This window comes from Sus scrofa, chromosome 15, assembly GCF_000003025.6.
Source record: "Sus scrofa isolate TJ Tabasco breed Duroc chromosome 15, Sscrofa11.1, whole genome shotgun sequence".
Taxonomy (NCBI): Eukaryota; Metazoa; Chordata; class Mammalia; order Artiodactyla; family Suidae; genus Sus; species Sus scrofa.
The window spans coordinates 59,300,413-59,321,423 of NC_010457.5; the positions used below are offsets into that span (position 1 = coordinate 59,300,413).

A 21,011-nucleotide genomic window follows, 5' to 3' on the forward strand; every position below is an offset into this window, starting at 1 on the left:
TTATTTTATTTTATTTTATTTTATTTTATTTTATTTTATTTATTTATTTTTAGGGCCACACCCGTAGCATATGGAGGTTCCCAGGCTAGGGGTCTAATCAGGGTTGTTGCTGCTGGCTTACGCCAGAGCCACAACAACGCCAGATCCTTAACCCACTGAGCGAGGCCAGGGATCAATTCCGCAACCTCATGGCTCCTAGTCTGATTCGTTTCCGCTGCGGCACAACAGAACTCCTTCCTTCACTTATTTATGATAATCTCTGGGTCCATCCATGTTGTTGCAAATGGCATTATTTCATTCTTTTTATGGCTGAGTAATATTCCGTTTTGTATATGTACCACATCTTTATTCATCTGTTGATGGACATTTAGGTTGCTTCCATGTCTCAGCTATTGTGAATAGTGCTGCAGTGAACATAGAGGTGCATTTATCTTTTTGGATTAGAGTTTTCTCTGGATCAATGCCAGTAGTGAGATTGCTAGAGCATATGGTAACTTCATTTTTAGTTTTTTAAGGAAATTTCATACTGTTTTCCATACTGGTTGTACAGATTTACCTTCCCACTAACAATGTAGGAGGGTTTGTTTTTCTCCACACATTCTTCACCATTATATTATTTTTAGACTTTTTTTTTTTTTGCTTTTTAGGTCCATGGGTGTGGCACATGGAAGTTCCCAGGCTAGGGGTCAAATCAGAGCTACAGCTGCTGGCCTCCGCCACAGCCACAGCAACATGGGATCTGAGCTGAGTCAGATTCGTTTCCACTGTGCCATGATGGGAACTCCCTATTTGTAGACTTTTTAATGATGGCCATTCTGACTGGTGTAAGGCAACACCTCATTCTAGTTTCGATCTGCATTTCTCTAATAACTAGTGATATTGAGCATGTTTTCATGTCTCTATTGTCCATCTGTATGTCTTCTTTGGAGAAATGTCTATTAAGGTATTCTGAGAGGGGGGAAAAAAGGGAAGTCTTCTGCCCATTTTTTGGACTGGGTTGTTTATTTATTTATTTATTTTTTGATAGTCAGCTATATGAACAGATTGTATATTTTGGAAATGAATCCCTTGTCAGTTGCATCGCTTGCAAATATTTTCTCCCAGTCCATAAGTTGTCTTCTCGTTTTGTTTATGGTTTCCTTTACTGTGCAAAAGTTTTTAAGTTTAATTAGGTCCCATTTGTTTATATTTTCTTTTATTTCCATTACTCTAGGAGACAGATTCAAAGAAATATTGCTGCAATTTATGTCAAACAGTGTCCTGCCTATGTTTTCTTCTAGGAGTTTTAAAGTACACGGGCTTACCTTTAGGTTTTCAATCCATTTTGAGTTTATTTTTATATATGGTGTTACGGAATGTTCAAGCATCATTCTTTTACATGTAGCTGTCTCATTTTCCCAGTACCACTTATTGAAGAGACTGTTTTTTTCTCCATTGTATATTCTTTCTTCCTTTGTCATGTATTAATTTGTCATGTTGTGTAAGTTTATTTCTGATCTTTATATCCCGTTCCATTGATCTATGTGTCTGCTTTTTTTTTTTTCCTTTTAATGTATTTAAAGGGCTTATCTATACATTCAACATGAGTTAATTTTTATCTATACTTTGAAGCAGGAATCAAAGTTCATTTTTCTCACCATATGAATATCCAATTGTCCCAGAAATAGGGATTTGGGGGGGTGTTTGTTTGCTTGTTTTTTGTTGTTTTTATGACTGCATATGGACATTCCCAGGCCAGGGACTGAATCCGAGCTGCAGCTGTGACCTACTCTGCAGCTGTAGCCTCTCCAGATCTTTTAACCCACTGTACTGGGCTGGGTATCAAACCAGCCCCTCCACAGTGACCTGAGCCACTATAGTCAGATTTTTTACACACTGTGCCATGGCAGGAACCCCAGCAATAGTTATTGAAAAAATTATTATATCCCCACTGAATTACACTTGCACCATTTTGAAATGCCATTAATTGTATATGGGGGGGTACTTCTAAACTTTCTATTCTGCTCCATTGAACAACATATCTATCCTTACCATACCATATGGTCCTGATTATGGTATCTTTATAGTAGGTCTTGAAAAACTTGATACCAGGTAGAGTAGGCCCTCAGCCTTTATTCTTTTTCAAGATTGTTTGGGCTCTTTTAGGTCATTTGCATCTCCTAATTCTAAAATGAATATTTCCAAACATATTTTAGAAACAGCCTATCAATTTCTGCAAAAAAAAAAAAAAAAAAAAAAAATGAGCTTGCTGGGGAGTTCCCATTGTGGTGCAGTGGAAACGAATCCACTAGGAACCATGAGGTTGCAGGTTCGATCCATGGCCTAGCTCAGTGGGTCAAGGATCTGGTGTTGCCGTGAGCTGTGGTGTAGTTCACACATGCAGCTTGGGTCCTGCATTGCTGTGGCTGTGGCATAGGCCAGAAGCTGCAGCTCAGATTCCAACCCTAGCCTGGGTCTGAAAACCTCCATATGCTGCAAGTGCAACCCTAAAAAGCAGGGGGAAAAAAAAAGCTTGCTGGGATTATGAGAGGGATTGTGTTGAATCTACTGATCAATTTGGGAGAAACTGTCACCATAACATTTAGCCTGCTAATCTAAGCTTTTTCCCTTAGACTCACTCTACCCTCATGCCTTCAGGGAACTGACCTGTTCCACCCACCCTGAGTCAACTTATATGACAGGTTCTGCCAATGTGGCTTACCAGGACATGAACTCTGGTGTGGCCTGCTAGCTCAAAGATAGGAGTTATCTGGCCCAGGGTCAGACAGCTGACTGGAGAAGAGCTGGGATAGAAATCAAATCCCCTGACCCCAGCGATTAATCAGTAGTGTGGTAGGTAGAATAATGGCCTACCAAAGATGCCCACATGCTAATCCCTGAAACTTTACATGGCAAAGGGAATTTGCAGGAGTTCCCATTGTGGCTCAATGGAAATGAACCTGACTAGAATCCATGAGGATGCAGGTTTGATTCCTGGTCCCGTTCAGTGGGTTAAGGATCCAGCGTTGCTGCGAGCTTCGGTGTAGGTCATAGACATGGCTTAGATCTGGCATTATTGTGGCGTAGGCCAGCAGCTATAGTTCCCTAACTTGGGAATTTCTATATGCTGCACATGTGACACTTAAAAATTTTTTTAATTTTTTAAAAATTTTACCAAAAAGGACAGGAGTTCCTGTAGTGGCTCAGCGGAAATGAATCCGACTAGTAACCATGAGGTTGAGGTTGAGGGTTTGATCCCTGGCCTTGCTCAGTGGGTTAAGGATCTGCATTGTTCTGAGCTGTGGCATAGTTTGCAGATACAGCTTGGATCTTATGTTGCTGTGGCTGTGATGTAGGCAGGCAGCTACAGCTCAAATTTGACCTCTAGCCTGGGAACTTCCATATGCCTTGGGTGTGGCCCTAAAAAGCAAAAGGCGGGGGGGAATGCACAGATGCAATGAAGGGTATAAACTTTGAAATGGGGCAATTATCCTGGATTATCCAGGTGGGCCCAGTTTAATCACGAGTCCTTAAAAGCAGAGAATCTTTCCTGACTTGATAATAGAAATGAGATAAAAGAAGAGGAAATTCAAAGCCTGAGATGGACTTAACCCGCATTTTGCTGGCTTCAGAGATGGAAAAAGGGACCAAGACCCAAGGGATGTGGGTAGTCTCTAGAAGCTGGGAACGGCCCTCAGCTGATAGCAGAGGGGAAAAGGATCTCAGTCCTACAACCATAAGGAACTGAATCCTGCCAATATTCCAAATGATTGAAGACATGGACTCTCGTCTAGATGCTGCAGAAGAGAAAGCAGCCTGAATTGTACCTGGTGAGATTCTCATTGGTAGGACAGTAAGACAACAAATGTGGGGTCTTTCGGCTTGTGGTATTTTGTTATAATAGCAAGAGAAAACTAGACACATACTGGAGAGCACACAGAATCAAAGAAAGAATTAAAGGAATAACCAAAACGAGAGGTGGCAAGTTGGGGTGAAGGCGTCCAGGCAGCACTGATTTTCTGTGCATCAGCACCTGGAGGGGCTGCCGTTGGTAACTGCGCTCCATGTATTTCAGTCTGCATGGCTCCACGAAGTTGCCAGTTCATGACAAAGGAGTCACTCCTACAGTGAATCCACATTCATCCCTGTGATCAGAGGACAGGGCCATGCAATGGTCAAAATTACACTCCAGGTTATGAAAATGACAAGTTTATAACAAGAAGGCCTATGGATCAGCCAAAATCCTAGTTGCTCACAGCAACATTCAGTCATGGTTCTTCTACAAAAAACATTTGAGCAGTGGTTCTTAACTGAGATTTCCATGCCCACATAAGCCTGGGAGTAAAGGGACTGTCATAGTGATGGTCACAAATGATTCATTCTGGAGTTCCCATTGTGGCTCAGCAGGTTATGGACCCAACTAATATGTATGAGGATGCAGGTTCAATCCCTGGACTTGCTCAGTGGGTTAAGGATCTGGCGTTGCCATGAGCTGTGATGTAGGCCATAGATGCAGCTTGGATCTGATGTTGCTGTGGCTGTGTTATAGAACAGTAGCTGCAGCTCCGATTCGACCCTAGCCTGGGAACTTCCATATGCTGCAAATGCAGCCCTAAAAGAAAAAAGAAAAGAAAAGAAAGAAAGATAGGAAGAAAAAAAATTATTAGTTCTTTGACTTATGCTCTCAGGGAGTTTTATTGAATGTATGTAATGCTCCCTGAGGGTGGTGATGAATCTGTTTTGTGGGCCTTTGCACTCCTAGCCTCTGTGGAGTGCCCCTTACTCCATCTGTAGGGCCCACTCTTCCTGTCTGCTCAGTGGGGCATGTGCCATTGTGTTCTCCTCTGGCTGCTCGGGTAATCTCTCCTGTGCCTGCTGATACCACAGATAGTAACCTAGCACACTCAACTCTGATCTGGCAGCCACTCTTGAGCCTGGGGTCCAAAACACCGGCAATTTTTACCATGGAAATTGCTCACAGCCACATTTAGTGGTTCCTTGACATCTCAACTTCCCACAAAGTGAAAGAACTTCCTTTCTACATTTGTGTTTATCTCTATCCCTTGGATAAGTTCTATGCAAATAGCACATGTTGCCTACCAAATAGCCTATCTTTCATTCTTTCTTAAAAATAGTATCATAAATTTGTTGGTTAGACATATTGTTGCCCAGGTAAAAATCACATTCCTCAGCCTCCCTTGCAGCACATAGTCTGTGTTCTGGCCATTGAGATATGTGTGGAATAGTCCTGTGCAACTTCCAGGAAGTATCTTTAATTATTATTATTATTTTTTTTTAGCTGCACCCATAGCAAGTAGAAGTTCCCAGGCCAGGGATCAAACCCATGCCACAGCAGTGACAATGCCAGATCTTTAACACAAGAAAACTCACAGTAAGTATCTTTGAAGGGAAGGTATGGAGTTGTTATCAGGAGGGGGGAATCCCTTCTAGGGCTGGAGCCTGGGCCCTCATTTATCACTCAGAAATGAATTTTCTGAAGAGACACACATGCTGACAAGGCAAAGGACTTTATTGGGAAGGGGCGCTAGGGCAGAGAGCAGCAGGGTGAGGGAACCCAGGAGAACTGCTCTGCCATGTGGCTTATAGTCTCAGGGTATATGGTTGTGGGGTTAGCCTTCCAGCTTGTCTCTGGCCAATGACATTACCTGTGCCTGTATTTAGTTTGACTCAAGGCCCTTTCAGGTGATGCAGGCGTCTCTCAGTCAAGATGGTTTCCAGGAGTTCCTGCTGTGGTGCAGTGGGTGGGGATCCAGTGTTGTCACTGCAGTGGCTCAGGTCACTGCTATGGGCGCAGGTTCGATCCCTGGCCTGGGAACTCCACAGGCTGCAAGCATGGCCAGTTTGGAAAAAAAAAAAAAAAAAAAGATTTCTAGTGCAAGGATTTCTGGGAGATTAATGGGACATATTATGGGCTGGCCCACCTCTTGGCCCCTCCCAAATTCTTCCTGTCATCAGTTCCATGCTCTTTATCAGGACCTCTTGTTGTGAGATAACTCATGCAAGTGGTTGTTACCAAGTCTTACCAGGGCAGGCAGTTTTGGTCAATGGGTCCCTAACAGATCCCCCTGAGAAAATTCATACTCAGGATACTTCTTGGTAATTGAGGCAGAAGTCTCTTTTCTTCTGCAACTACCTCCTGCTGGGAGTGGGCACCATCCTGCCTAGTAGAGGAGAAGTCTCTCTCTACCTGATCTAAGTAGAGGTATTTCATGTCCGGAATCACCTTCCATCCTTGTAGTAACAACAATTTAGTCTGAAACTGTTGGAGCTGGTTAGAGATAAACTCTGTGAGCAGCTGAGACAGCCAGGGACCAAACAGGAGGCCTAACATGATGGTCACTGCTGGTCCCAGAGAAGGAAGGAAATATTTGGGGTGAGGGCTACAGGGTATGTGACTTTTTTCTGACTAGTTGATGGTGAGGTAACAGGGCAGTGCTCTAAAAATCTTGTGCTTAGCCTGTAGTTGCCATCTTCAACCTGAGTGAGGCCCTAGTTCTGCAGAAGAGCTCAAAGATATTGCTTGTATATTGTTTGAGGAGAAACCTGCCACAAGGCAGCACTATTGTTTCTTGATTTCTCCTCCTTTATTTCTTCATCTCCTCCCTTCCCTGATTAGCACCCGTTTGAATCTGCCCTTTGCAACTCAAGGAAAATCATAGAGGCTGAATGATCCCTATTTCCTACAAAAAAGAAACAGTGGACACAGAATTTGAACCCAGGAGCTCCACAGGGTCCTGCCTGGTTTCAGAGGCATTTTTGCTTCTTACTCCTGGCTAGAAAGCAGATGTGATAGTATGGTTTAATAAGCAACTTGTGTGGCCTTTGTGCTGGCATCAAGCTTCAAAAACCCTTGGGATTTCCCTGGTGATAGGAGTATCTTTGTTATGCTAATGAGGTGACACCTGGTGAGTCTCTAGATACCTTTAGAATGGGGGTAGGGACCTTCAGTTGCCCAACTTCCAGAGTTGAAAGAAGAGCTAAAGATTGAATTCAGTCACATGGCCAATAATTTAATTCACCATGCCTAAAGAGTGAAACCCCGATAAAGACTCTGGACAATGAAGTTCAGAGGAGCTTCCTGCTTGGTGAACATGGTGATGTGTTGGAAGGCTGATGTGCCTAGTTGTGTGAGGAGAGGGCATGGAAGCTCTGTGTTCCCTCTCAGAACTCACCCCACGCATATCCTCTATAATAAAACCGTAATTGTAATTGTAATGTTTTACTGAGTTCTGTGAGTCATTCTACTGGCCTATTGAACAACTGCATGGGAACTCTCAAATTTGTAGCCAGGCAGCCAGAAGTGTGGGTGCTGTGGGGACACCTGAGACTCAAGGCTGACACCTGAAGTGAGGGCAGCACTGTGGTGGACCCTGTCCTCCACCTGTGGGCCTGGGCTAAGCCTGGGTGGTGAGTGTCAGGACTGAACTGCAGTCCACTAAGCATTAGACCATTTGGGGTGGAAACAGCATGGATGGCCAGAGCTGGAGCTGCCAACTAGGACCATGAGGTGAGATTTTGCAGAGGGGAAGATACTTATCTGGATCCTTCTAGATTGAGCAGCTACCAAATCAACTCTGTACTGTTGAATATGATTTTAAACTTTAACTTGACAGCTTTTGACTGCTGCTCTAAAACTCACTCAAGCTAACGAGAATTTATCAAAAAAAAAGTGTGCATGGCTAGACTTTTTCTACTAAAGAAGATGACTGGAGTTCCCATTGCAGCTCAGTGGTAATGAACCTGATGAGTATCCACGAGGAGGAGGGTTCAATCCCTGACCTTGTTCAGCAGATAAAGAACATGGATCCAGCATTGCCGTGAGTGCAGTGTAGATCACAGACACAGCTTGGATCTGGCATTGTTGTGGCTATGGCGTAGGCCAGCAGGTGCAGCTCTGATTCAACACCTAGCCTGGGAACTTAAGGGTTTTCTTAAGGTTTTCATGGGGCTCAGGCTCTTCAGGCTTCTCTTCCTTCTAACTTTATATCATTTTCTAATTCTGGAGAGACTTGAGAAGTTTGGTAAATTGCATTCCTTCTAGGTTTTCCTTCCGGACAGCCTATAGAATAGCTGCCCTAGGATCAGATGCCATCCTGCTCTGGATGTATTGGTTAGCTCTTGCTGTATAAAAAACCACCACAAACTTAGCAGCTTAGAACAACACACACTGATTATCTCACGGTGTCGGTGGAACAGGAATCCAGGTATGTCTTAGCTCAGTCCTCTGCTCAGGGTCTCACAGGCTGCAATTAAGGTATCAAGTGGACTAGGTTCTCATCTAGAAGCTCGACTAAGGAAGGCTCAGTTTCCAAGCTCACTCAGGTTGTTGGCAGAACTCACTTCCTTGATGTGTAGGACCTCTTGCAGGGGTCTGGCTAGAGGCCACCCTCAACTCCTAGAGGTTGCTTGCAGGTCCTACAGACCATCCACACTTCCTTGCCATGCAAGCCACATGGCTGCTTCCTCAGGCCATATACCAGAGTCTCTAGACTGAGTCTTGCAGTCTGACAGTCGTCTAGAATGTAACATGGTCAGGGAAGTGACATCTCATCACCTTTGCCATATTAATTTTTTTTCTTCTATGGTTGCACCTGTGGCATAGGGAAACTCCTAAGCTAGAGGTTGAATTGAAGCTGCAGCTGCTGGCCTATGCCACAGCCACAGCAATGCCAGATCCAAGCTGCATGTGCAACCTTCACCACAAATCCTTACCCTACTGAGTGAGGCCAGGGATTGAACCGGCATCCTCATGGACACTATGTTGGGTTCTTAATCCAGTGAGGAATTCCCACAATGGGAATCCAATAGTCTATTGATTAGAAGAAAGTCACAGGTCCTGCTACATTCAACAAACCCCAGGAGGGGGACCATGAGGGGTCATTCTAGAGTCTGTTAACCATATGGAACACAGGTACATTTGGGGGAGGGACAATGGTATAGAACATGGTACCTGGAGGAGACAGACCCTGAGTTTGGTCTGGGTAATAAACCAGATAAAGGTCTTTTTTTTAATTTTCTTTTTAGGGCTGTGCCCAAGGCACATGGAGGCTCCCAGGCTAGGGGTCAAATCAGAGCTACAGCTGCCAGCCTACACCACAGCCACAGCAATGCAGGGCCCAAGCCACATCTGTGACCTACACCACAGCTTACGGCAATGCTGAATACTTAACCAACTGAGTGAGGCCAGGGATCAAACCCACATCCTCATGGATACTGATCGGGTTCATTACCACTGAGCCACAGTGGGGACTCCCTGAAACATGTATTTTCCTTCAAGTATCCACCATGTGAGGGACTAGAGACAGAAGTGGATAAAGCAGAGACTGTCCCTGGTAACTAAGGAGAATTCAGGTTTCATTCCTGTACTATGGATGTGTTTGTGATTATACTCTGCAAATATTTGTTGAATCCTTCCTGTTGACAGGAGATATAAAGAGTAATTTTCCCTCAACCTAATCCAGGAAGAATACAGGGGATATGAGTAGTGCTATAACAGGGATACTGAAAATGCTCCATGGACATATTCTGTAGGTGGGGCAAGGCGAGGGATTCAAGGCAGGCTTCCTGGAGAAGATAAATCATTTTCCCCCAGTACAACATTGTATTATTGGCAGCATTTTGCCACATGATTGCTGAGGGGTAAAGCCTCTGGCATTCTGGCTTGAGCAAAACACTGGAAGCCAAGCTGTGTGTGGAGAATTGGTGGAAACTATTGTCGCTAGAGTACCCAGTGTTTGGAGAGGTAGGAGGGACAAAATTATTAAGGCCTTTGAACTGGGCTTAGAGGTTTGAAATATATTCTGAAGTTATGGGAACATTATGGCCGGGAAGAACAGATTCAGATAAATGCTTTAGGAAAAGAACTCTGTGGGAGTTCCCATTGTGGCTCAGTGGGTAACAAACCTGACTAGTATCCCTGAGGATGAGAGTTCGATCCTTGGCCTTATTCAGTAGGTTAAAGGATCCTGCATAGGTCACAGATGTGGCCCAGATCCCGTGTTGCTGTGGCTGTGGCGCAGGCCAGCAGCTGCAGGTCCGATTTGACCCCTAGCCTGGATACGTCCATATGATGCAGGTGCAGCCCTAAAAAGCAAAAAGGAAGGAAAGAGGGAAGGGAGAGAGGGAGGAAAGAAAGAGAATTCTGTGCAGGGTAGGTTGGGGTAGGAATGACTTGAGTGGGGTAAGGACTACTATAATCCAGACAGGAATTAATGAAAGGTTGAGCCAAGGCTATGGAAGTGGCTGGAAAGGAAGTACAGAGTACATATGGTGACTCTGGGAGATGGAAGCACAGAAACCAAAAAGAGTAAAACCAAAGGCAGAGAGAATGGTGACACCATTAATCCAACCCAGAAATCAGGAGGTGAGGCTAATCAATACAAGTGTTCAACATGTTAAATCTCAGGGGCTTGTAAGACATATGTTTGGAACTGTAGGTGTACAACTCAAGACAGAGGTCACTATGCAGATAAAACTGAGTCATTTTCAAGAATGATGCTGTAGGAGTTCCTGCCGTGGCGCAGTGGGAACGAATCCAACTAGGAACCATGAGGTTGTGGGTTGGATCCTTGGCCTCCATCAGTGGGTTAAGGATCTGGCGTTTCCACGAGCTGTGGTGTAGGTCGCAGACGTGGCTCAGATCTGACGTTGCTGTGGCTGTGGCATAGTCCGGCAGCTATAGCTCTGATTAGACCCCAAGCCTGGGAACCTCTATGTGCCACAGGTGCGGCCCTAAAAAGATAAAAGACAGAAAAAAATGCAGAAGAATGATGCTGTAAATTGTGAGAGTGTATTAAGCTACTTAGGAAGATAGTGTAGCATTAAGAGAGGGTCGGAGCCTTGGAGAAAAGAGAAGTATAAAACAGCTGAATAGGGGCAGAAGAAGAATCAGGAGAGAGTGTGGTTCTGGAGGCCAAGGGAAGACCATTTTAAGGAGGAATTCCTGCTCTTAAACTAAGCAAGGACCACTGAGTGAAGGTGAGTAGGTTAGTGGAGGGAGCAGTGTAAGAAGAGGCAGGAGCAGGCAGAGTCTAGGAGAGAGATGGCTAAAGTATATCACGTCAGTTACTTATAGAAGAAATGTGAGAAGGGAAGAGTGTTAGAAAGGAAGATGTCTTGAGAAAGGAGAGGGGGCATAGCCTTGAGCTGCCCTTTTTGTACTAAGAATGTAGCTGTGCACGAAAGGAAGAAGGGATTTGAGCCCCATTTATTTCCTATCGCAAAACTCCAGACTAATTTACCGTCTAGGAAGATTGGCGGAGGGACATAATCTCTAGTATCAGACTCATTCTGCTTTCGCAGCTTTGGCTAAGACTTCCACAGCCGTATAACTCCAACACTCTACCCCAAACAAAACAAATCACCACCACCTCCCTCCGCTTCTCCGTAATCCGGAAAGTCTGAGCAGGTGCACCGCGCCTGAGTCCTGCGCCAAAGGCACCTCTCCGAGCCCGCTTTAACCCGAGTGTGCTCGGCTCCCGGCCAAGTTCCCCACGCAGCGAGGCCAGTGCAAACCCGACTGAGTCCCTTCGTTTCCGTGCACCCGAGCCTCCCATGACGCTCAAGCTTCGCGGGTCATGGCCTCAATGGGGACATCAAGTCCCACACGCAGCGCGGAGAATCCAGTACAGTCCGGAAAACCCTCAGCCCTGCCTGCGGCCCCTTCGGTACGCTGCAGTCGGCCTCCATTACCCTATTCCCGCGCCGCAACTCCCTCGGAAAAATGAAACCTGGTGCCATCACATGAGGCAAAAGGGTAGCAGCTTTTCACTAGGCAAAGAAAAACGGCAGAACCGTCGCTAAATAGCTAAGGGGTGTGTTGCTTCGGCCGGGTCGCCAGGACGCCCCGCCCAGGCCCGCCTTCTCAGCACCAGAACTACCTTTCCCAGAGGCCTCTGCAGCCCCGAGGGGCAGGCCCGTCCGCTCTCCACTCATATTGAACGGTGATTGGCTTTCCCGGATGAGGGCGGGGCCTACCCCAGCCAGTGGGTGAGAGGCTCGTTACGGCGGCGGAAGCAGCGGCGCTGGGCAGAGGGGTGGGGGACCGAGTGCTAGCGCCTCGGCGGCGGCGGCGGGTCCTGGAGCCCGAGGACGTCGGCTCCGCAGGCGGAGAGCGCACGGGAACCAGCTCGAGGCGGCAAGGCGGCCACTCGGCGCAGCACTCAGGTAATGGCGGGACGTGCGCCCAGGAGGGGAGGGAAAGGGGAGGGGAGGAGACGAGGGGGCGGGGCGGCCGAGCCGGGCTGCAGCGTCCGTCCCGCTGCGCGTCCCCAGAGAAGGGCAGCGGTGCCTCGTTTTCTGCGGCGCGGACCTGTACTCTTTCGTGAACTGAGCACGGCAGTTGGGCCGGCTGCAGGGGCCGGGTGTCCTGCGACAAGGAATGGAAAGCCGTCGGGAAGGCTGGGCTGAGTTGGGCTTGGGGGCGTGGCGGGCGTGGGCCTTGGCGGGGAAGCTGAGAGGCCGGGGGAGCGCGGGCGGGCGGGCGGCCCAGGGAGTTTGGCTCCTGGAGCAGTTTAAAGTGACTCTCCACATCCGGGCCCTGCGCCCGCCGCTTTCAGACCCCGACCGAGGCGGGGCCTCCCAGCTCCCCGCCCCTCTCGCCGGCAGCTCTTGTCTTCCTCTGCCATTGGCTCTTCCTCGGGGGTTTGGGCTGCCCTGGCGAGGCTCGCGCCTGATTGGCTGGCAGTCGGCGGGAGGGTGGGGCGGGATCACAGCGCGCAGGCCGCGGTGGATTGGTGCAGGCCCTGGAGTGACGCACCCGGCGTGGGGCCAATGGGCGGGCGGGGGAGGTAGGAGCAGGTTCGGGGAAGAGGACTGGAGCAGAGCGGCGGCCGGGGGGCCGGGGTGAGTGGGGTCGGCGGGACTGGACAGCGACGGGCCCGAGGGGCGCTGCGGCACGAGCGGTCCTCGCGATCTCGGAGCCCAGCGCTGCCACCGCATTGGGTCCTCCGCAGCACCCCCGGCCCGGCGAGGTTGAATTAGGAGGGGCGGGCGGCGGCTGCAGGTAAAGAGGCACACTGGTCCTGGGGCTCCTCAGAACGCCTGCCCCCCTCTCCAGAGGATTCAGAGACCCGAAGTATCAGGAGACCTGTGTTCTCTGATCTCGGCGGTGGGCTTCACGGTGGGGGGTAGGATTGCGGGCTAATCAGGGATATCGGCAGAGCTTGGCTCCTGAGCGAAAAGTGGGGGTAGATTTTAGAGAAGGTGGTGAAGGTCTCAGTTCCTTTTGGCTGAGCTGGGGTCTGTGAAAGGGGCGGGAGATGGGGGGGTCGGAGAGAAATCTGTAAATGGAGCCTGTGCAGGATAGCATTGAAAATCCCTTTTGCGTCAGGTCTTGATGTAAGGTTTCTGATCCCGTCTTAGGACAGGGCTCTGCCTTCAATTTCTCCTGTGACACACTGATGACAATTCAATTCACCTTGGTATGAAGCTTAAGTCTTTCAAAGGCACATGCCACTTGTCAGGAAACTTTACATGTTTACATAAATGTTGCGTTAATACCTGTCGTGTGACTGTTGTACAGGATGCAATGTGGACTTTTTAGTGTGGCAGTCCACAAGTATTTTTGGGGGAGGTGTCACAATATCTCTCAGAACCATGTAAACGATTTTACGATTTTGCCATTAACTGAACCTATGTACATCAGAAACTTAAAGAAGTTAGACCATTTATGCACTGAATGTTGAACACAAGTGCTGTTTTAGATGAATGATGCTGCATTTGCTCCTCTAAGGGAAGATATAGGCACTAAAGATGATTTAATTTTCATTATTGGTTACAATCTCAGAATCCAGTAATAACCATATGACTATGCACTGCAGGTGGAAATGAGTTCTCAACAGTTTCCTCGGTTAGGAACCCCTTCCACCGGGCTAAGCCAGGCTCCTTCACAGATAGCCAACAGTGGTTCTGCAGGATTGATAAACCCAGCTGCCACAGGTGAGACGTGTGATATTCTATATTGCTTCCTGCTTTAAAGATATTGACAGTTTTCTACTTTAAAAATTAGCAAATTCCTTGTGGGATCTGAGTGAATACTAGGTTATTGAATTTGAAGAAAGAATATATTACAATTCTAACATAAATGAGACTTTTTTCCCCTTTTTTTAACTGCTTGATTCACATGTACCAGAGTGTACATAAAACGTATAGTAAACCACATCTACAAGAACTATTTTTAAAATATTTTAATGTGTTCATATTTAATTTAATTAAGGCTCAGGGGTATAATAGTAATGCCATGAGGGAGCACAGAAGTATATAATGCATAGGTCTTGCCTTTTAGGTGCTTACTATCTAGGAAAAAAAAAATCTTTATCTTTAAGATATTTATACATGTATATTTATCTTGGCTTTTAGTTGTACACTCTTTGAATTCTGTGGATCAGTGGTCCTCAGCTGGTGATAATTTTGCCCCCCTAGGGATTTGGCAGTGTCTGAATATATTTTTGGTTGTCACAAGTAGGGGGTGCTATTGGCGTCTGATATTTATAGGCCAGGGGTGCTGCTCAACATCCTACACTGCGCAGAGCAGCCCCCTACAACAAAGTATCCAGTCCAGTCAACAGTGCTGAAATCTAGCTACTCCTTCAAATAATCTGTTATATGTATCAAAAAGATGACATTACAAAATGAAATAAAAATACTCCTTTTTCTATTCCTTTTTTTACTGCCTAATTTCTTTGTTCCTTATCTTGGTAAATGGTACTACCATCTACTCATTGCTCAAACCAGAAACTCGGGCATCCTATTTAATTGGTCTGTCTTTGGAGTTCCCATCATGGTGCAGTGGTTAACTAATCCGACTAGGAACCATGAGATTGCGGGTTCGATCCCTGGCCTTGCTCAGTGGGTTAACGATCTGGCGTTGCTGTGAGCTGTGGTATAGGTTGCAGACGCGGCTCGGATCCCCAGTTGCTGTGGCTCTGGCATAGGCCTGTGGCTATGGCTCCGATTAGACCCCTAGCCTGGGAACTCCATATGCCACAGAAGCAGCCCTAGAAAAGGCAAAAAGACCAAAAAAAAAAAAAAATGTTCTGTCTTTGTCTCTTACCTGTGAACTGTGGCCCTTTGTTTAATGTTTCAGCCTCATTTTCTATTACTTTTTCTCCTTCCTGCCAGTTTCATTTTTGTTACAAATTTATTTTAGTTCTGTTTAGACTGAAAGTATGTGTAAGCTCCTTTATTCCTCCTGCTTAACAGTAGCTACTCATATTTTCTGAATGAATGATAAAAAGTTCCTAATTTTCTTGATCTGGGGACATCAAATATTCTGGTTTGGGGGTGTTTTATTTTGTTTTTTTTTTCTCCCCCGCAGTCTTCTTCCTTTCCACACTTACTTATCTGACTAATTCTTTGTTCTTCTTTGAGGTTTCATCTCAGATGTCACCTTCTTGAGAAGTCTTTGCGGACTTCATTAGCCACAACAATTCAGGGTGGGATCTCCTCCTAGAATGGTCAGGACGCATCTGTCCATGCTCCTATGTGTGGCTATACTTGCCACAGTGTAGAAGTCAACACATTCTCACAGAGTCACTGAAAGTTCTTTACTCCTTAGTAAATATTTTAGACAATATTTTGTCTTTGGTATAAAATCACAGTGGAATAATTTAAAGGAGCATCACTAAAGAGAATTTTTGAACATCTCTTTGCAAGGGATTAAACAGCTCATTTAAAAGAGTTACCAGTAATTGTTAGCAGTAATTGTCCTCAAATTTTGCTGAGAAGGAAATCATTGACTTAGACCAAAATTGTCTCTAATTTTACTTCTGAGATATGTAAGTATTTTTCTCCTTCAGTTGCTCTTAAGAAATAAAAGTTTTCCTCTGAGTTTCCTTGTGGCTCAGCAGGTTAAGGACCCAGTGTTGTCACTGTCATGGCTCTGGTTACAGCAGCCCCTCAGGTTTGATCCCTGGCCAAGGAACTTCTGACTCCTGCCAGTGCAGCCAAAAAAGAAAAAAAGTTTTCCTTAAGTAGTAGAGGTCTCATCATTTCCTCTTGCTCTCGTTGGAAGAAGTAATTTGGGATGCTAAGCATATCAGGATTTCAGTACATCCTTACAGTTCAAAAGTATAGATTACAACCAGTTCTCTTAGCTACTGCTTCAAGATTCTTTTCTGATAAAAATAAACTGAAAATAAAGAATTCAAAATGCTTAGAAACAAATTATTTCAAAAAAGAGCCTAACGGGCAATGATCATGCATTATATCTTAATGAAAGCATCAAAAATCAAGTCTTTCTGGACAGATAAGTTTGGGGAAAAGTTATAAAACTGTCCGCTTTCTTTAAAATTTTAATTATAAGAAAATCTGATAGTTCCCATTGTAGCGCAGCGGAAACAAGTCCAACTAGGAACCATGAGGTTGTGGGTTCGATCCTTGGCCTTGCTCAGTGGGTTAAGGATCCGGCATTGCTGTGAGCTGTGGTGTAGGTCGAATACACAGCTTGGATCTGGCGTTGCTGTGGCTGTGGTGTAGGCCAGCAGCTGTAGCTCTGATTAGACCCCTAGTCTGGGAACCTCCATATGCTGTCGGTGAGGCCCTAAAAAGACAAAAGGAAAAAAAAAGAAAAGAAAATCTGGACATTTGGGGAAGGTTAAAAATCAATAGATAATGGAAAGATGGAAGTAAAACTGTCTTTATTCACAAACATGATCATGTGTACAGAAAATACTAAAGAATGTTTTTAAAAAGCAGTTAGAACTATTAAGCAAAATTAGTAAAGATACAGAAATCAGTTATATTTCTAAATACTAGTAATGAACAGAGAAATTTTTTTTTTACTTTTTTTTTTGTCTTTTTCTAGGGCCGAATTTGCAGCATATGGATATTCTCAGGCTAGGGGTCTAATCCAAGCTGTAGCCGTCAGCCTACACCACAGCTCAACAGCACTAGATCCACACCACAGACATAACAACACTAGTTCCAAGCCACATCTGAGACCTGCACCACAGCTCACAGCAATGCTAGATCCTTAACCCACTAAGCAAGGCCAGGGATTGAACCCGAAACCTCATGGTTCCTAGTCGGATTTGCTAATCACTGAGCCACAACGGGAACTCCGAAAAAAATTTTTGGTTTTTTTTTGCCTTTTTTCCCCCCTTTTTTTAGCATCAAACCCAAAGCATATGGAAATTCCCAGGCTAGGGGTCAAATTGGAGCCGTAGCTGCTGGCCACACCCACAGCCTCGGCCACACCAGATGTGAGCCATATCTTCTACCTACACTACAGCTTGTGGAAATGCCAGATCCTTAACCCACTGAGCGAGGCAAGGGATTGTACCCATGTCCTCATGGATACTAGTCAAGTTAAACCGCTGAGCCACAACAGGAACACCATGAGCAGTGAAAATTTTAAAATGTCATTTGCAGTAGCATCAAAAAAACACCCCGAGAAAATACTTATGAATAAATTAACAAAATGTATGTAAGATCTGTGGTTAGAAAACTATGAGAAATTAAAGACCTAGATAAATGGAGAGATCTGTTATGTTCATGGATTATAAAACTCAGTATTTTCCTTTACCCAAAGAGATGTGTAGATTCAAATACATTCTAATCAAAATCACATCAGGTACTTTCCTAAAAATTGAGTGTCTGAATCTAAAATGTATGTGGAGGGAGTTCCCGTCGTGGCTCAGCAGTAACGAACCCAACTAGGATCCATAAGGATGTGGGTTTGATCCCTGGCCTCGTTCAGTGGGTTAAGGATCCAACATTGCCATGAGCTGTGGTGTTGGTCACAGACATGGCTCAGATCTGGCATTGCTGTGGCATAGGCCTGCAGCTCCAACTCAACCCCTAGCCTGGGAACTTCCATGTGCTGCAAATGTGGCCCAAAAAAGCAAAAAAAGAAAAAGAAAAAAAAAGATTGCTCTTCAAAAGATACCATTAACAAATAAAAAAGCAAGCCACAGAATGAGAGGAGGCATTTGTGATAAATATATCTGCAAAGGACTTATATCCCAAATACATTAAAAAACCTGTAACTCAATAGCAAAAAGATAGCCTAACTTTTTTTTTTAAGGGACAAAATGTTTGACTAGACACTTCATCAAAGATGCTATATAAAGGACAGATATGCACAGATAAAAGATATTCAACTGCATTTTTCCTCAGGGCATTGCAAATTAAAACCACAGTGAGAAACTTTGTCACATTCACTAGAATGACTAAAATTAAAAGACTAACAATACCTAGTTTTGATGTGTTTGTGGAGCAAGTAGAACCCATACATTGGTGGGAATGCAAAATAATCTTGCCATTTTAGAAAAGTTTTGCACAGTATCTTAAAAAATTAAACATAAACTTGCTGTACAACTCAGCAGTCTCATTCCTAGGTATTTACTCAAGATAAATGAAATGTATGTGTCATACATACAAAGGCTCCTACTTCATTATTCACAGATGCATTATTCATAACAGCCAAACACTGGAAAGAACCCAGATTTTATCACCTGAAGACTGGATAAGCTAAGTTTAGTCTAGCCATACAATGGAATACTACTCAACTATACAAAGAGCAGATTACCATAATATACAGTAACATGGATGAACGTCACAAGCGTTATACTGAGAATGAAGCCAGACACAGAGGACCACATATTGTGTGGTTCTATTCATACGAAATTCCAAAAAAGACAAATTGATAGTGATAGAAGGCAGATCAGCGGTTTCTAAGGCGTAGGGCTGGGATGGACTCAAAGGGGTATGAATCCACTTGTTAGAGTAAGGGAAATAGTCTATGTCATGATTTATGTTGTGCTTACAGTACTGAGTACATTTGTGAAGATTTAATTTTATACAAAAAACTAATAGATGTTACTTTTAAGTTGTACCTCAATCAGTAAAGCCGATTGATTAGAAAATGGACAAGGAAGTTCCCGCTGTAGCACAGGGGGTTAAGGATCTTGCATTGTCTCTGCAGCAGCATGGGTTTGATCCCTGTGGCGTAGGTCCCAGCTGTGGCTTGAATTTGATCCCTGGCTCAGGAAGCTTCCATTTGCCACAGGTGCAGACGAAAAAGGAAAAATAAAAATAGACAAGAGGTAGGAACATATACTTCACAAAGGAAGATATATATGAATAGCCTGTGGTCACATAAAAAGACTAGCTGTTATGGAAATATCAATGAAAACCACAGTGAGATACCCAATACACACCCACTAATGTCTGTGTATCAGGAGCAGTTGGAACGCTAAAACACTACTAGTGGGAACATAAGATGATATAACTACTTTGAAAGTACTTGGGCAGTTTCATATAAAGTTCACCGTTTGACCCAGTCATTCTGCTCCTAATTGTTGGTGAGAATGTTTGTAAAAAAGTTACTGAACTTTTTAACTATTGTAAATCTCAATAAAGTAGGTTTTTTAAAATAAAGCGGTTTTAAAAATCAAAATTAAGAAACATTCTGAGTGCCCTAGGAGAAATGTCAATATATAGCAAAATATAAAACATACAGCAGTGTTTTCTCCTAGTGTTTTTTCCTACAAGAAACTTTTTTCCTGAGGAGATGACTGAATAAGAACTGCAAGTACATATGGGTATTTACTCCAGAGTTGATAATAGCGAAAATTTGGAAATAACCTATAAGTCTGTTTATCAATGATAGGATATTTTATTTTATTTTTTTTGTCTTTTGTCCTTTGAGGGCCCCGCCCTCTGCATATGGAGGTTCCCAGGCTAGGGGTCTAATTGGAGCTGTTACTGCCGGCCTATGCCAGAGCCACAGCAACACCAGATCCGAGCCAAGTCTGCGACCTACACTACAGCCCTTGGCAACACCGGATCTTTAACCCACTTGGCAAGGCCAGGGATTGAACCTGCAACCTCATGGTTCCTAGTCAGATTTGTTTCCGCTGCGCCACGATGGGAACTCCCTATCAATGATATGATAGCTGAAAAGCTATAGTACATCCATGCAATAGAATTCCATTTAGTGGTTTTTAAACGGTGCAGTAATATATTCTGTGTTACTCAGCAATTCCACTTTTAAGTATATATCCAATAGAAATGCTGCATATGTTCACCAAAAGACACGTACATGAATATTACTGGCTCTAATCTTCATGAGTAAAAAGCTGAAAACTAACTGCCTACTGGCAAGAAAATGAATAACTTGTGATTTATTCAAGCAATGGCATACGCTACTGAGTGGAAGATCTATAGCTACGTGCAGTAACATGGACGAATCATATACCTGTAAGTGAAAGAGGCAAGATGCAACCAGGTACATTTGTTAAGAGTGCATTTATATAAAGTTCCAAGATAGCAGTGATCTATAATGTTTGAAGCTAGCATAGTGAGTATCATTGGGAAGGGATAGTGACTGGAATCAGGCTGAACAAAGAGTTTCTGGAACCCAGTAGCCTTCTGCTTCTTGAGCTGAGTGCTGGTAACTCAGGTGTATTCTGTTTGTGAAAGTTCATTGAACTATACAGTTAATACTTGTGCTCTTGTCTCTTTGAAGGTTATATTTCAATAAAAAAGTTAAATAAAAACTCTCCCCAAATTAGAGAAGTGAGAAGTATCTGAAGGCTAGTCTTTGGTCTTTTTTTTTTTGGTTTTGATTTAAAAAAATTTTTTTTATTACTCAGTGAATTTTATTGCATTTATAGTTGTACAGTGGTCATCACAACCCAGTTTTATAGCATTTCCATCCCAAACCCCCCTTGCATTCCCCCCACCCTGAAGGGTAGACTTTGGAAGCAGTTTTACTTTCTTGATAGTTTTCCAAATAATTAAAATTCTTTACATAAGTATAATCTGTATTTTCACAAAAATAGCATTAATATTGTTTTGGGAAAATTATAATGCAAATTAATATTGTCACAAACTCTTTCATTACATTAGTTCCTTGATTTTTTAAACTTAATTATTAAATATGTTACATGTTCCCATGACCCAAAATTCTAAAAGAAAAAGAGGATACAGTGAAAAGTATCTCTCCCATCCCTGTACCCTAGTCACCCACTTTTTTTCCCTTCAGGCAACCAGGATGGTCTGGAAAT

At 44.2% G+C, this 21,011-nt stretch overlaps 1 protein-coding gene across 11 annotated transcripts in view; it reads left to right on the plus strand.

Moving 5' to 3' along the window:
* Positions 11,989-21,011, plus strand: part of SAP130 (Sin3A associated protein 130) — a 96,413-nt gene continuing 87,390 nt past the window's right edge. For 4 of the 11 annotated variants that reach the window (XM_021076320.1, XM_021076323.1, XM_021076322.1 and 1 more), the window contains exons 1-2: positions 11,989-12,165; positions 13,821-13,938. In XM_021076320.1, the coding sequence (XP_020931979.1) occupies positions 13,827-13,938 (112 nt within the window). In that variant the 5' untranslated portion in view covers positions 11,989-12,165; positions 13,821-13,826. Of the gene's footprint in view, positions 12,166-12,762; positions 12,844-13,397; positions 13,422-13,820; positions 13,939-21,011 lie in introns of those variants that run through there. The other 7 variants (XM_021076327.1, XM_021076328.1, XM_021076330.1 and 4 more) reach the window with 4 other exon arrangements.